This window comes from Dipodomys merriami, unplaced genomic scaffold, assembly GCF_024711535.1.
Source record: "Dipodomys merriami isolate MVZ:Mamm:240054 unplaced genomic scaffold, mDipMer1.0.p SCAF_12, whole genome shotgun sequence".
Lineage (NCBI taxonomy): Eukaryota > Metazoa > Chordata > Mammalia > Rodentia > Heteromyidae > Dipodomys > Dipodomys merriami.
This window is the reverse complement of record NW_027202493.1, coordinates 4106276-4120612: the sequence shown is the minus strand read 5'-3', so window position 1 is coordinate 4120612 and position 14337 is coordinate 4106276. Positions and strand designations below refer to the sequence as shown.

Sequence of the window (14337 nt, the reverse complement as noted above, 5' to 3'; positions counted from 1 at the left end):
TATGCTATGACATAATCTACAAGTATATCCTCAACATTTTATTTACCTATTATAATTTCCACAGCATATGATCCCTAGTCTTACATGTTATTCAAATTTATAAGACAATGTTGGTAACCATATAAGCAATTGATGGGCAGAAGGTCAGTAATTATTTATCCTATATAACTAAAACATTGTACAATGTGATTAATATTTCACTGTTTTCCCAAGCTCCTGACAACCACCTTTCTGCTTTCTTTGGTTTGACTGATTAAGATTTATCATATAAATGATGTATACTAATTGCCTTTGTGCCTTCCTTGTTCATTTAACATAATGTCCTACAGGTTCATAGGTTCATTCATGTTCTTTTTTTTTTTTTTTTTTTGTCAGTCATGGCGCTTGAACTCTGGGCCTGGGTACTGTCCCTCAGCTCTTTAGCTCAAGGCTAGTGCTCTACCACTTGAGCTACAGTGACACTTCCAGTTTTCTGGTGGTTTATTGGAGATATGAGTTTCACTGACTTTCCTGCCTGGGCAGGCTTTGAACTGTGATCCTCAGATCTCAGCTTCCTGAGTAGCTAGGATTACAGGCATGAGCTACATGTGCCTGGCTTCCATTCATGTTCTTATATGTGGCAGGAATCCCTTATTTTTTAAGGTTAAATATTATGACATCATATATATATATATATATATATATATATTACATTTTCTTCATCCATTGGACATATTGATTTGAATTTATGTCTTGGCTATTGGGAAACATTTATCAGTGAATAGAGGTGCAGAGATCTCTTTGGGATCCTGAGTACTGTTTCTTTGGAAATAGATCCCATAGTATACAAGAAAAAAAACAGTGGTAATACCAAATGCTGGTGAGGAGACGGAAAACATATTTTATCATGAATGGACTGGCTTATACAAGGAAGAGTGGCCTTAGTGGCAATTTTCTATAGTGGATATACCACTTTACATTCCTGTCAATAGTGTATAAATGTTTCATTTCCTTCACACACACACACACACACACACACACACACACACACGACTCTTTGTTGCTGTTTTTGTCTTATTTCTTCATTTAGCTGTCTTGGGAGGACAAGAGGGAACACAGATGATGGGACAAAGGATGAACAAATGCAGCCAGTGGTACTCATTAGTTAGAAAATGAACTATACAACTTGTGGGTGGGAAAGGGAGGAAAAACCGGAAGAGAGCAGGGGAAGGGTGACATTGTTAAAAAAGAAATATACTCCCTTTTCTCACTTATGTAACTGTGACCCCTCTGCACATCACCTATACAATAACAACAAAAATGCATGAAAGGAAAAGAAAGTATTCTAGGCATCATCGGGTGATGTCTTATTGTGGTTTTTATCTGCATTATCTGATGAGTGGTGATTTGAGCATTCATGTTTATCTAGTGATAATTAGTGATTCATTTGAGAATTATCAATCTATTAACATACTTTGCTTTAAATTAGGTTGTTTTCTTTTTATTGATTTGTTTAAAGTGTTTATAATATTTTTCACATTAACTCTATCAGATATATGGTATGCAAATATTTTCTTACATTCAATGGGTTGTCTCCTAATTCTGTTGATTATATCTATGGCTGTGAAGAAGCTTTTAGTTTAATGATCTCATTTGTCACACTTTTGCTTTTGTTGCCTGTAGTTTTGAATTCATGTCCAAAAGATCATTGCCAAACCAATCCCATGGAGCTTTTCCCCTGCATTTTCTTCTAGTAGATTTACAGTTTCAAGCTTCACACTTAAGGATTTGAAACACTCCAGCGGTTTTTTGTAGATGAAAATCACTGTTGTGAGCAAGTGTCTACTTTTCTCCTACATGTAAATTTTTGGGCGATGTATGAAATCTAGGCCTTTTACATTCCTATTGTTCTCTTGTTAATGTCCCTGATCTGGCTTCTTCTTTGTCTGTTTTTCCAGTTCTAAGCAGTCTGCTTATTTTCCCCCAGCCTATAGTCATTTCCAGTCCTTTATGGCTGCATGGCATCCAAGTCTAGGTTTGCCACAGAGCTGTTATTGGTAGTCTTACTATTTCAGTGCTAGAAGTTGACATAAGCCCAAGTTTGTCTATCTGTAGCTGGTATGTTATTCAAAATGACTCAAAGGAATACTTACAGAAGATAATCACTCCCTAAAAACCTCTCTGCTCAGACACTGTAGGGTTCTGCTTGGCTCTGAGCAGAATTGCTGTGAATGGACTAGCCCGACACTTCTGTGCCACACCTGGCACAGTTTGTTGATAATGTACAGAACTGGAATAGTTTGTTGGTAATGTGCAGACTTGCTACTGAGTTTTGTTGTGGTGTTATTTCCTGCAATGTTACTGAATTTGTCTATCAGTTCTAATAGTCACTCCTCTAGGCCCAAATTCCTTAGCATGTTCTATATATAAGATTTTGTTACATACAGACATAGATAATACAGTTTCTTTGTTTCCAGCTTGGATGCCTTTTACTTCTGTTTCCTAATAACTTTCAGCACTATGTAAAATCCTGCTATAGTGATATACATTTTTGTCTTATTTCTGATCTTAAAAGTTTCAACTTTTCATTATTGAATATAATGTAACTGTGGGCTAATGTATATGATGGTCATTACAGCAGGGAACAATCGTTCTACATCTAATTTGCTTAGAGTCTTTTTTTTTTTTTTAGTTTTTTTAATTGTGAAAATACTGTACAGAGGGGTTACAATTACATGGGCAAGATAGTGAGTATATTTCTTATCGAGCATTGTAGCCTCCTCCTTTGTTTACCCTTCCCATCCTTTCCCATCCTCCCTCCCCCCTCCCAATCCTCCCCCCCCAAGTTGTAAAGTTTGTTTTCGACATGACAACTTGTACTTCTCATGGTCCACCTGTATCCTTATTTAAAAGACTTGTTTTTCCCCTTCCCCTCCACAAATTATACAGACATCAAATACAGTGAAAGCAGGGGTTATACTGTGGGAGAGGGACATACAAAACAAAAGAAATAATCTTATAATTGCGTTAGAAACAAATGCATGAAAGAAGAAAAAACATTTAAAATACATATCTTAGGGTTAATTTTCCTAACATCACCTTATCTGACCTTTTCTGCTTGACTCATACATATACTAGATATTGCAAATAAGGGAAACCATGGGACCTATGTTTCTTTGGGCTTGGCTTACTTCACTTAATATAATTTTTTCCAACTCTTTCCATTTCCTAATAAATGGGGCAATGTCATTCTTTCTGATGGAGGCATAGAATTCCATTGTGTATATATACCACATTTTCTTGATCCATTCATCTACTGAGGGGCATCTGGGTTGGTTCCATATCTTAGCTATGGTAAATAATGCTGCAATAAACATAGTCCTGCTGGTAGCTTTAGTGTGGTCTTGTTTGTAAACATTTGGATAAATGCCCAAAAGTGGGATTGCTGGGTCATAGGGGAGCTCTATGTGGAGTCTTTTGAGGAACCTCCATACTACTTTCCAAAGTAGTTGAACAAGTTTACACTCCCACCAACAATGCAGTAAGGTTCCCTTCTGTCCACATCCCCTCCAGCATCTGATGTTATTAGAGTTCTTGATTTTTGCCATTCTAACTGGGGTGAGGTGGTATCTCAACGTTGTTTTGATTTGCATTTCTTTTATGGCTAGGGAGGTTGAGCATTTCTTCATGTGTCTATTGGCCATCCTTTTTTCTTCTTCAGAGAAGAAGAAAAAAACTGCCCACTTATTTATTGGGCAGTTGTTTCTTTGAGGATTTGTTGTTGGGGGATTTAATTTTTTGAGTTCCAAGTATATTTTAGATATGAGACCAAGTATATTTTAGATATGTCCATTGTATGGCTAGTGAAGATCTTCTCCCAATCCATGGGCTTTCTATTGATCTTGCTAGCTATGTCCTTTGCTTAGAGTCTTTTCATGAAAGGATGTTGTACTTTGCCAAATGCTTTTTTATTCCTCTGTTGACAAAATTATATTGATTTAGATGTTCACTGTAGCTATTTCTATAGATGAGAATATGTGCACATAAGATTATGTCATGCACAGATGGTTTTTACCTCTTCCTTTACAATGTGTCTTTCCTTTTCTTGGGTAACTGCAAGGCTATATATAATATATTGAGTATAAGAAGCAAAGGAGGGCTGCATTTTTATTTTGAAGAAATAATTACAAGAAGCTAGTTTTCATTTGCATGTGTTGTCTTCATATAGTGAATTATTTGATCAGCTTTTATGCTGATATTTAATATTCATCTATATTTCATTCTCTGAGCTTTTAAAAACCGTCTTTATTATCTTTAACTGTACAAAGCAGTTACTATTCACAAAGCAATTTGTGAATACAATGCATCTTGGTCAATATCACCCCTTCCAACAGTCTAACCCACCCCTTAATCCATCCCTTCCTTCACTTTTCATAAATATTGTAGAATATGTGTTGAGCATTTGACTGCATTCTCTGCCTCTTTCCCTCTCTTCATTCATATACCTTCCCCCTTTGACTCTATACCAACCTTTTCAAGTACCAGTTTCCTCTTGTTTATTTTGTTGAGCTATGATTTGGCCTTTCATTGCTTGTGTTTTCCCCTGAAACTACCCATATTTCAATTATGATGTTATATTTAAACAACCCATGCCAAGGTATAGGTTCAGTTGAGAATTCATATTGGAATGTCAGAATACTGTACCAGAATCACAGTGTGAGTAAGATGCTCAACTTGTGCATCTCCCATGATGATGTAACAAGTAGTTCAGTTTTCCTCATTTTACATGGACTTTCTGAATGACTGTGACATATTGTGTGTTCAATTTTAGTACTGTATCAACAAAACCTGCAGAGGAGCTCATTTAATGGGATATAACTGTAATGCCACTCAAAAATGCAAAGGAAATGGGGTAAGTAATCTTTCCTTTCATAATTCCAAATAGTATGTTATTGTGAGGAATGCAATGAATATCCTGTTTGAGAACACTGGTCATCTTTATTACTTCTCAACTAAATTTGTCTGTGTCTAGCTGATTTATAGAAAAAAGGGCAAGTGAGATAATCTAAAACTGAATGCACTGTACTGGATATGTATAGAATTTATTGTAAACACCAACAATTTGTCATCAGCACCATATATATATATATTCATAAAAATGCATTTATATGTATTTTATGTCTGTTTTGTTTTTAGGGCATTTGTATGTACTTTGTAACTACGTTTGCTTTTGTTTTACTTGTCAAAAAGTATGCCATGATTTTCATCTGTGACATAAACATTCTCCAATCATCACATCGTCCAATCACATCTGCAGTCACATCCTCCAATCATGTTTCTAGTCATATCCTGATTTCAAAAAGAGTGTAATCCTTTTCTTTTATCAAGTATCTGATTAAATAATTACAAATAAAGATGCATATTTGAGAATATAATATATTCTCCCTCAAACACTTAATAATTAAAGTGTGTGATTATATATTATTTTACAGAGAGTGCATAATTAAAACATGTTGATAGGGAAAATATCCAACAGAAAATTCAATCTTGTGCAAAAGATAGTTTTTATTTTTAAAAAAATTTAACCAGGTAATTGAATCAAAATGTTTTGGTAGGTTGAGGTTGCATTTTCATTTCTTGCCATTTACACATTTGAGTCATTTGTTTTCTTTTTTTCTTTGTATATCTGTTTTTTTATTTTAATTTTATTGTCAAGGTGATGTACAGAGAGGTTACAGTTACATAAGTAAGGTGGTAAGTACATTTCTTGTTGAACTTGTTACCCCCTGCCTCATTTTTCTCCCTCTTTCTCTTTCCCATATCCCTCCCCCTAAGTTGTACAAATCATTTCTTGTGAGTATTGCTGTTGCAGGTTGGTGTTTTCTTATTTTCATAGAAGGAAATCAAGTACAGTCAACAATAAGAGAATCCAAATTCACCAAAATTTACTAGTATTAAAGTTTATAATTTGTAAATATGTTAGTTTGGAAAATATAAAATTTGACTATGAAGCTGGGCACAGGTGGCTCATGCCTGTAATCTTAGCTACTTAGGAGGCTGAGATGTGAGGATCATGGTTCAAAGCCAGACCGGACAGGAAAGTCTGTAAGACTCTTTTTTTTTTATTGTGAAAATATCATACAGAGGGGCCACAATTACATGGGTAAGATAATGAGTACATTTCTTATCAAGCATTGTTGCCTCCTCCTTTGTTTCCCCTTCCCATCCTATCAGAAAACCAGAAGTGGCACTGTGGCTCAAGCGGTAGAACGCTTGCCTTGAGAGAGAGCAGGGATAAAGCCCAAGCCCAGAGTTCAAGTTCCACGACCATCAAAAAAAACAAACAAACAGGTTGTTAACAAAAATGAAGCCAGGTCTTCTTTTATCTTTTCTTTTCTTTGTGTGTGTGTGTGTGTGTGTGTGTGTGTGTGTGTGTGTGTGTGTGTGTGTGTGTGTGTGTGTGTGTGTGTGTGTGTGTACTGAGACTTGAACTCAGTGTCTCTCACTATTGCTCAGCATTTTTGCTCATGCTCAGCATTTTTGCTCATGGCTGGTTCTCTACCACTTAAGCCACATACCACCAGTTTTTCTTTTGTATTTTGTATAATTGTTGCCTGATATGTTGCTTTCTTATGTAAATTTTTATCTTAGGTTTCAATCTTAATATTTTATAAAATCTCACATCAGCATTGTATAGTGTCAAGTTTTTGATACTTTATCATATTGAATACAAACCTTCCTTCCTTCCTTCCTTCCTTCCTTCCTTCCTTCCTTCCTTCCTTCCTTCCTTCCTTCCTTCCTTCCTTCCTTCCTTCCTTCTTTCCTTCCTCTCTCTCTCCTCTCTTTCTCTCTCTTTATCTCTCTCTTTCTTTCGGCCAGTCTTGGGGCTTGAACTCTGGGCCTGGGAACTGTCCCTGAGCTTCTTTTGCTCAAGGCTGGCACTCTACCACTTGAGCTACAACACCACTTCTAGCTTTTTTTGCGGGGGAGGGGGTTTGGATTTGGGGCTTGAACTCTGGGCCTGGGTGCTGTCCCTCAGATCTTCAGCTCAAGGTTAGTGCTCTACCACTTGAACTGCAGCACCACTTCCGGTTTTCTAATGGTTTATTGGAGATAAGAATCTCACAGAGTTTCCTGCCCGGGCTGGCTTTGAACCTCGATCTTCCCACCTTAGCCTCCTGAGTAGCTAGGATTATAGGTGTGAGCCACTGGTGCGCTACTCAGTGCTAGCCTTTTCTGTGTATGTGATACTGAGGAATTGAATCCAGGGCTTCATGCATGCGAGGCAAGCACTCTACCACTAAGCCACTTTCCCAGTCCCAAAGTTTTCTTAATAGATGATTGTTCATTCAATTGTTATTTTACTCAGACATTTTGGATTTTCTCATTAAATATACAATGTAAAACATGATATTTGTTAAGAAAATACCTAATGTACATATACATGCATATGTATATATACACAAACATATATATACATGTATATATGTATATGTATATACTATATACATGTATATATATGCACACATCTCTGTCTGTTTTTCTGTCTCTCTGTCTTTGTGTCTCTCATCTTTGTTTCTATCTCTGTCTGTCTGTCTCTTCTGGTGCTAGAACTCAGAGCCTGAGCACTTTCCCTGAGTTTTTATTTTTTGTTCAAGGCTAGTGCTTTACCACTCACAGCTCCACTTCTAGCTTCATGGTAGTTAATGGAGATAAGAGTCTCATGAACGTTCCTGACTGGGATGACTTTGAACCTCAATTGATCCTCAGATCTTTGCTTCCTAAGTAGTGAGGATTACAGTGCTGTGCCAGCAACACTGGCTTTATATGCATGCTTATTTATATTTCTCTATGTATGTTATGTTTTATAATAAAATATTTTAAAATAAAAAGTAAAAGTAATGAAAAAGTCAAGGAATATCTAAGGAAATGTTGCAGAAGCTGTATTTATGCCCAAATGACACATCTTAAGACACGAATGTATTTTTTATAGTTGTGATCCAATTTTATTAATATGCACTTGGGTCATTAATACCATTATTTATAAAATATTGGCAGATATAGTCTTCTCGTTATGTTTTCATTAATAATATACTCTTGATTAGTTTCCCTAGAAGTTTATCATCTTTCTCTAATTATTAATGTTGGAAGAGAATATTATTTTTATTGTTTTTAATCATAATAGCTCAATACCTATGTACATAAGACCATATAAAATGATGATAATCGAAATGAACTATGGAAATAAGAGTTTTTTAAAAATATATGGTGTGAAGTTATGTCTTTTTTCCTTTGTTTTTTCCCTCTTTGGTTTATCCCCTGTTGTCACTGTTCATTTTGGTACCCTGTGTCCTGTATATATGTTTATCTAATTTGGGGAAGGGAAAGAGAATAACAGAATGGTGAGACAAAGGACAAAGGGTGAACTAATGCAACGGCGATACTCAAAGACACTTTGTTGGAAATGAACTTTACAACTTGGGGGAGGGGAGGGATCTGGGGGGAGATAGAAAGCAGGAGAAAATGAGGGAGGGGGTAACAATGTTTGACAAGAAATGTACTCATTATCTTCCTTATGTAACTGTAATCCCTCTCTACATCACCCTTACAATAAAGTTAAATTTAAAAAAAATGAATTGTATTAATGTGAGAGACAGTCCACCAGGCATTGTTCTCCTAACATATTTCTATGACAGTGCAAGAGGATTGTAAATATCTAGTCATCATTACCACATTAAACATTTGATTAAATATTTCCAACTAACTGAACACAAGCAGTGGATTTTACTGTTAGCAAAGGCTGTGTGGGATAATTCCTAAAACTAGCAATTGTATCAGTGAAAGGAAGGAAAAATTGAATTTTGGAATTTTGAATATTCTGCAGTTCTTCTGAACTATCTGTCCAGCTTTAATGCTGGCAAGATTATCTGTTGAAATTTATATTACTATATATACTAAAAATACATTATATACATATATGGCATATATAACATATAATATGTATAATATTTATATGGTGGCAATACAACTAGGACTGCCTGTCTCATTAGGAAATTATTTGGATGTTCTTTTACATAATACTTGTAAAGATGGAAGTAATTAGTGCTAAAACAAAAAGTTAATTCTCCAATCTAAGAAGAGAATTTTAAATTCAAAGTTTTAATGTACAATTGTCTCTAAGTTGCGACTATTTTCATCTCCTCTTCCCCATTGTGAAAGAAAATATTTCAACAATTTACATTTTACTTTAATATTTGCAGAAAATTGTTGTGCTGCTTTTCAGATAAAAATAATCCTTATGTTTTCAATTTACTAAGTGTGCTTTTTAAAATCATGGATCAATGCTTAATTTTAACAGACTCATTTTCTATATTATTTGAATTTATCTTATAACTTTCTTCATTATTCTATTAATTCAGAGAACACTTGTTGAATTTTTAAATCATAAATCAACCTTCAGTTTCAAGAATAAACCAAACAGATTTGTTTTTTATTTGAGTTTTGCAAATTTAGTTTGGTATAATTATTTATGTTCATGTTTGGTAAATGTCAAACATGTCTTGTAATTAGTATTTTTGATCTGATATTGAAGTTATGCTGTTGCCCTTCTCTTCCTCTTTGTCTTCTTCCTCTTCTTCCTCTTTCTCTTCCTTCTCCACCTCCTCTTCCTTCTTCTCTTTTACTTCTTCCTCTGTTTTCTCCTCCTCCTTCTCTTCTTTTTCCATCTCATTCTCCTTTTCCTTTGGAGGACAGGGTCTTGATATATGGCCTCCTGACTGCTGATATTACAGACAGGTACAGGCACACTTGCTGTGTGTACTTCTTTAAAAAATATTTCCTTAGTATCTTTCAAAATATAATTGATAAGATACTTTCCCAGAGCAGTTCTTGTGGAAATCTTCTGGTTTCTCACTTGTGTGATATTAGCTATAGAAATGTTTTTTTGAATTTTCCCCCCTTTTTCTCAAAGTGAGGATTTCTCAGTCTATTCCTAATTTGCTGAGACTTTTTATTATATATGGTGCTATATTTTATCAGATTCTTTTTCTCCTAATAAATATAATCACATGATTTTTTCCTTTTTTGTTTATTTATACTATGGGTTACACTGTGTGTGTTTACATTTTTAAAAACCTTGCCTTGTGTACCCAGAATAAATGCCATTTGTTTGTGTTGAACTGCTATCTTTATAAATTGTTGGAGGGAATTTGCTAACTTTTTCAAAGATTTCTCCACTGTTGGTCTGGAGATTTCCTTTCATGCAATGTCATTGTTTGATTTTGGAATTAAGAGTAAGATAGGCCTAACAGGATGAGTGTTATTATTTATTGGGTATATTATTTATGTTTCTGTTTTCTGAACATGTTTGTAGAGAGTTTGGTATGATGTTTCTTTTATATTGGTTTAATTGACCAAAAAATACATCTGCTGTTTGTTATTTGTGACACAGAAGATTATTTATTATTGACTGAGTGAGAAATGTGGATAAGAGAAGTCAGTCTATGTGTTCTCCCATACTTTCATGAGTTTTACCTCTTGGAGACCTATCAGAATCTTGTAGTAAAGACAGGACAATCCTACTCCAAGTCTCCCATCCAGCACAGAGAGAGTATTTATTCTATTTCATGTCATGAATCTGCCTTGAAAATAAATTGTTTCATCAAAGCTTAAGTGATTGGAGTCTAACAGATCTTAACTAGAGTAAGGAAAGTACCCAATTCCAGCATGCCCTTCCCTTCAGAAGAAAGGGAAACACACAAACTGAAGCCCACATAGCATTCGATCTGGGGAAGAGAAATGCCCTAGGTAACTCGACTGCCTTTGTGTGGGTAATGGAAATTTCTAATTTAGTCTCCTCTAGCCAGACAACAATCATTGTCATAACTAATAGTTAATGAGTGCTTGCACCAGGTGTATGCAGGATCTCAGTACATCCTTAAAATAACCTTAAATGGATATTAAGGCATCGAAAGGGCAGGTCACTGCAATCCAGTCACACAGAAATGACATGTGAAACCGGACAGCCTGTGTGCAGGACACGGTGGAGACAAGCCTTCTCTAACCAGGAGTTTTGAATTTTCATTTCGGACCTGGTTGGGAGATGTCATGGCAAACAGCCTCTGAAAATGTGTGCAGAAAACCATGGAGAACAGATGCTTCAATAAGTGATGAGTAGAAGTGTGAGAATCCACATGAAATCTGGCCCTGCGGTTTCAGAGCGTCTGACTTAGTGGCTTTTTTGTGGCAAGTTCCGGGAGCATTCAGCATGCAAGGTTCAGCAAGAATGCGATATTGGAGAGTGAATTTGGGGGTCGACGGGGGGAGGGTAGAGAAATCAGGACAGACATGAGATGAGACTGGGCAGGACACAGTGGGGGATGGTCAATTGTTTGTTCGGGTCCAAGGACTCAGACTCCAGTGGTCCAAGAAATGGTTGTACTTCCAGTTACCTCGAAACTTGAGTTCAATTGTCCACTCCTACAGGACAGGGCAGAAATAAAGAATGCCTCGCTCGGTATCTTATCCTGACAGATGAGTGAGAGAGGAAATGGTCCAGAAGGAAGTGTGAAGGGCTGAATCCCAGCCTGGCTCAAGCATGCTCATACATGCATGTGTTTAGAGCATCCCAGTGTGGAAGGCCGGCCACTCTAGTATATTTGGCCTGTTATAAGCGGAGTCATTTTTCCTAAGAAGCCACAGGCAAATAAAGGTGAAAAAGAACTAAAGCCAAAATTGGCTGCGAATAATATCTTGAAAAAACAGATGACTAATTTATTATGATTTCAACAGCTGGAGAGCAAGGGCTGGGGGAAGAAACCAATGAAATAATACAAGATGAAGTCCGAAGCATATGCTCTGCACCCCGTTTCATAATCATACTATTCTTCAGATTTTGTGGGAGATACCTCATTCAAATATCTGAGTAAAATGGGACAACTTTACATTTCTATGGTGCTTTATAATTGATAAGATTTTGTTTATTTGATTTTACAAACGTGTAGACAAAGTATTGTATGCATAAACCATTTCCAACCAACCATGTGAAAACACATCTTATACTGACCAACTTTATTTATAATAGAATAAATCCCTTTCTTATAAGGATTTAGTTGATGATTTTTTAACCCACTATTTATCTGACCCATTTAAGAATTGTTCTAGAGTAAGACTTACTTATGTGTGTTTGATTTTAAAATTCAGTTCATTCTGTATCTCTTTAATTTGTAGTTTAAAACTTACGTGTACCTGGGATATCTTACTTTTAGTATTTTTATTTTGGCTATATTCTGATGCATTTTACCTGTGTTTACACACACACACACACACACACACACACACACACACACACACACACACAGAGCTTTATTTCCTAATTTTCATTATTTAATCTATTGTGATCATCTTTGCCTCTTATTAATAAATATGCTTATTTCTCTTTATATCTTTAGTATTTACTTCTGTTTCTTCTTTATACATTTCCTTTCATTTTCAATAAATCATTTAAAAATTCATTAAAAAAATAAATCATTAAAAAATTTGGACACAGTTTGCTTTCACACACCACCTTCTTTTTTGGGGGGGGGATCCGGTCGTGGGCCTGAACTTTGGGCCTGGGCACTGCTCCTCAGCTCTTCAGCTCAAGGCTAGTGCTCTTACCACTTGTCACAGTGCCACTTCCAGCTTTTTCTGCTTATTTGGTGCTGAGGAATCGAACCCAGGGCCTCATGCATGCAAGACAAGCACTCTACCACTGAGCCACCTTCCCAGCCCATACCACCTTCTTATACCAACCTCTTTTACCTCTAAATTGTTTCGCTTGGCCATTTTGGAATTTGAGGCCTCTAGTGTTCTAACAAATTTGTTTCCTTATTTTGTTTCTTAAAAATTATGTCACTCTGGAAATTAGATTTGTGACTTTAGGTCAAAAGTTCTGTCATGTGATTGTTCCACTTTCACAGGCAGCTTAGAGTTCTCTGATAACACATTATGCAAAGTGTGGGAGGAAAAATTAATGGAAGATAATGGGAGATACACATTTAGAGATTGTACATATCACAAAAATAAAATGATCTAAAATAACTATTTTTGTGGGGCTAAAAAGACCCACAAAAGTTGCCTAGAAAATTTGTTTTCCTCCAAACTCTGAAACTCTAATATCATCTCCTGATACTTCTTCCTATCATGGAGGAGCCTGAGGCTAGCTTCATTGTGTTTACACTGTACAGAACATTATATGATTACTTTTCTACATTCTCATTTCCTGGAGATTACAGACATTGCCAATAAGGGTTTAACATTTGTGAGATTTGCTCATTTTTCCTGTTCGAAAGCCAGCCAGTCTACATGTGTGATCTGAAATGTCAATACTTAATTATTAACTGGTATTATTTCGCTCTAACCAACCATCATTTTTTTTTGTGAAATTACAGTGATACCCTTTATTGTTTTATGTCACTGAAATAAATGCATATTGGTTCACCAAAGGATGACAATTGTGGTGTAAGCTTAAAATGAAGCACAAAGTTGTATTCAAATTCTTATTTCCTGCACCTGCCAAACCAGGTGCAGTGACTCAAGCCTGTAATTCTATCTACCTGGGAGTTAGAGACTGTGAGGATTGAGATAGAGGACAGGTTGGGCAAAAAGTTTGTTTGATCTCAGCTTAACCAGTAAAAAGCTGGGCACTGCGGCGTTCCAGTCTTGCCACTCAAGGGCAGGAAGATTTTGTTCCAGGTTAGCCCCAGGCACAAATGTGAGATCCTAGTTACAAAACAAAAGACAACCAAACTATTAAAGACAAAAGGACTCAGGGCTTTACTCAGGTTGTAGAGCCTGAGCTCAAACCCCACAAATAAGTCTCTACCTCTCTTTCTGTCTCTATCTCTGTCTCCATCTCTATCTGTCTCTATATTAAACCAGTACAATTTAGAGTCAACCATAGAGGAGATGTATAGAGTAAAACTACCTTGTGGAATTCAAGATTGTAATAGTTTGAACACTTTGTTTAATTTCTTTTGATACATTGGACAAAGGGGTTAACAGTTTCAATGAACTTTAAAGCTATTAGTTGAGTATGAGTGTAGGCATAGGGTAATTCTGTAGGATTGTTGGATTATCCAGACTATGGAATATTATGAGTACAATTTTTAAACCCTGCAGGTTCTGAGCTGGGGATTGTAGATCAGTGGTAGAATGCTTACCTAGCATGCACAAGACCCTTGGTTTGATCCCTAGTACTAGAAAGAGCAGTGTCAGTTCTGCACATTTATACCTACAAGTATGATAACTTCATGGTATATTATCGGCATTACTTTGGAAAAAACACATCACATCAATGTGTTTGTGTCTATTGGCATG

At 36.0% G+C, this 14337-nt stretch overlaps 1 protein-coding gene across 1 annotated transcript in view; it reads left to right on the top strand.

The window, feature by feature from the left end:
• Nucleotides 1-14337, top strand: part of LOC138823000 (disintegrin and metalloproteinase domain-containing protein 18-like) — a 68271-nt gene that overhangs the window by 39900 nt on the left and 14034 nt on the right. Inside the window, exon 17 of the mRNA XM_070015943.1 lies at nt 4811-4891. Coding sequence (XP_069872044.1) covers nt 4811-4891 — 81 coding nt within the window. The remainder of the gene's footprint in view (nt 1-4810; nt 4892-14337) is intronic.